Source organism: Atta cephalotes, assembly GCF_000143395.1.
Source record: "Atta cephalotes unplaced genomic scaffold scaffold00005, whole genome shotgun sequence".
Classification (NCBI taxonomy): domain Eukaryota; kingdom Metazoa; phylum Arthropoda; class Insecta; order Hymenoptera; family Formicidae; genus Atta; species Atta cephalotes.
In genome coordinates this window covers 666,360-668,610 of record NW_012130069.1, presented here as the reverse complement: position 1 = coordinate 668,610, position 2,251 = coordinate 666,360, and the positions used below count along the sequence as shown (strand labels likewise).

Sequence of the window (2,251 nt, the reverse complement as noted above, 5' to 3'; positions counted from 1 at the left end):
TTTTTTTTAATTTTTAACGTTTTAATTAGTTACTACTCAATCTTATCTCCGTCCAAATCCGTTCTTAGAATGCCAACGTTTCGTGAACATTGCAGTTCACTTCATTAGAATGAAAAGCAACCTGATATTGAATATTTCCACTATGATAAAATGAACTGCGTTCACGAAACGTTAGCATTCTAAAAATGGATTTGGACACGGATGGAAATAACCCGTGAAACGCATAATTTCTGAACATAAATTAAAAAAAAATACAAATTTTTTGCTTTAAAAATACAAATCTTCCGTTTTAAAACAAATTCTGTACTTTAAAACATAAATTTCCTATTTTAAAAATACAAATTATTTTCTTACGTAGATTAATCTTAATTTTATATTTGTACACAAAAATGCTAGGTAATCGATTTGTAGACAATAATACATATTGTGTATACAAATGTGACTTTGTTTCTAAAATTTTTATTTGTCCGCAAAAGTGTAAATAATCAAGTTATAGGCAATAATATATGTAGGCAATCGATCTGTGGGCAATAATATTATGGAGCAATGTAGTTTGTGCGCAATAGTATCATGCTATGTAGTGCTTCTACTTCTTAATTTTATATTTATGCGTAATAGTACATATATTTTTGTACACAAACGAACTAAAAGTGATATAAGCAAACGTTGCTGTGTTGATATAGACAATTGATTTGTATCGGCAAACTCCCTTTTCTTAACATTTTTCCCATATTCCATAAATTGAAATATAAAAATTTTAACACACACACACACACACACACACACATATACACGCGCGCGCGCGCATACACATTTTCATATAAATTAAGAAGGCGGTTATATGTCATGTAACGATGTAACCGAGAGGATGATTGTAACAATAATCAAAACGTTAAATGTTTTAAAAATGTTCTTATTAATATTTCGCTTGCAGGAGTATTATAACGACTTTTCCGAAGCGAAACAGGCTGTACAAAATGCGAAGCTCAGTGGTTTGATATATTTTAGTCATAACTTCTCCAAAGCTTTGCAGATACGAGTGGAAGAAGCCGCTTCCGCGAAAGATTCCGATTTACTCGCCAGCCAAATTCAAATTTTCCTCGATATGGGCGATACGTTATTTATATATTGACAATGCGTTTTAATCATTTAAAAATTTAAAAAGTTTAATTAATTTATATATATAAAAATATTATTTAAAATATAAAAAAATAAAATATACTATTTAAAATATACTATTTAAAAAATTATGCAAAAAGATCTAAGAAATTGAGAATCAATAAGGTATCATATCATAAATATTTTAGCAGAAACGTAAATTAAACGATGCATTAGAAATTACAAATACGTAAATTTACAACTCTGTTATAGATATGCAAATTGGACTTTATATACAGAAGAAATTATTCAATCGTTTCTTAGATGTTTATGAAGATATCATGAGAGACTGCAAATATTCGCCAAAATTGGCCAATCTACCTATCCGAGTAAGTATATTTTAAAATTAGTTATTATTACGATGAGCATATGTCCTTTACTGTAAAGGACAATCCTTTATTTTAGATAGCTATCCTTTAGATTTATTTGTTTCTTCAAAACTCAATTTTGTCCTTTATTTTCCAATATTATCTTTTATTTTGACATTACAAGAAATTCTTTTCTAATTAGCGTTCCAATGTCTATATATATAATATTATATTAATGAGCAAATTTTTACAGAAAATATAAATTTATTCAAATTAGAGTTGTTTTCATTTTTTATTATTTCTATTATTTCTATTATTTTTATTATTTCTATTATTAGATTAAGGGTTTGTTCCAATACAGTCGAACCAGTTTCAATTATCAGAAAATTGGGCATTATCTCAATTTAATTATTAGCACTGTGCAATAAAATTTTATAAAGCTGATTCTTGACAGATTCTTGACAGTCAAACTGCTTTGATGAAAACATGTAGGAAGAAAACTAAAATTTTCAAATTTGTCATTTTTATTTGTTATTTTTTTAAAGAAAATAAGGTCACATAGTTATTATTGAACTTCTCCACGGAGAGAATGATTTTGTTGAAGTATCCAAAAATTTAATTAGATACAGATCTGAAAATAATTTTAGAACATTAAAATTTTAGGTTTTATTAATTCTTTGATTCTTACCTAAAAATTTTGATGCTCTAATAAAATTATTTTCAAATCTATCTAGCAATCTTATATCTAGCAAATATTAATAAATATTTGGATACTTCAGCAAAAT

The 2,251-nt window shown here is 26.6% G+C and overlaps 1 protein-coding gene across 1 annotated transcript in view; it reads left to right on the top strand.

The window, feature by feature from the left end:
* LOC105626237 (ABC transporter G family member 20-like) overlaps window positions 1-2,251 on the top strand; it is a 14,568-nt gene that overhangs the window by 6,983 nt on the left and 5,334 nt on the right. Inside the window, 2 exon segments of the mRNA XM_012207541.1 lie at window positions 935-1,109; window positions 1,372-1,487. Of these exon segments, the coding sequence (XP_012062931.1) occupies window positions 935-1,109; window positions 1,372-1,487 (291 nt within the window).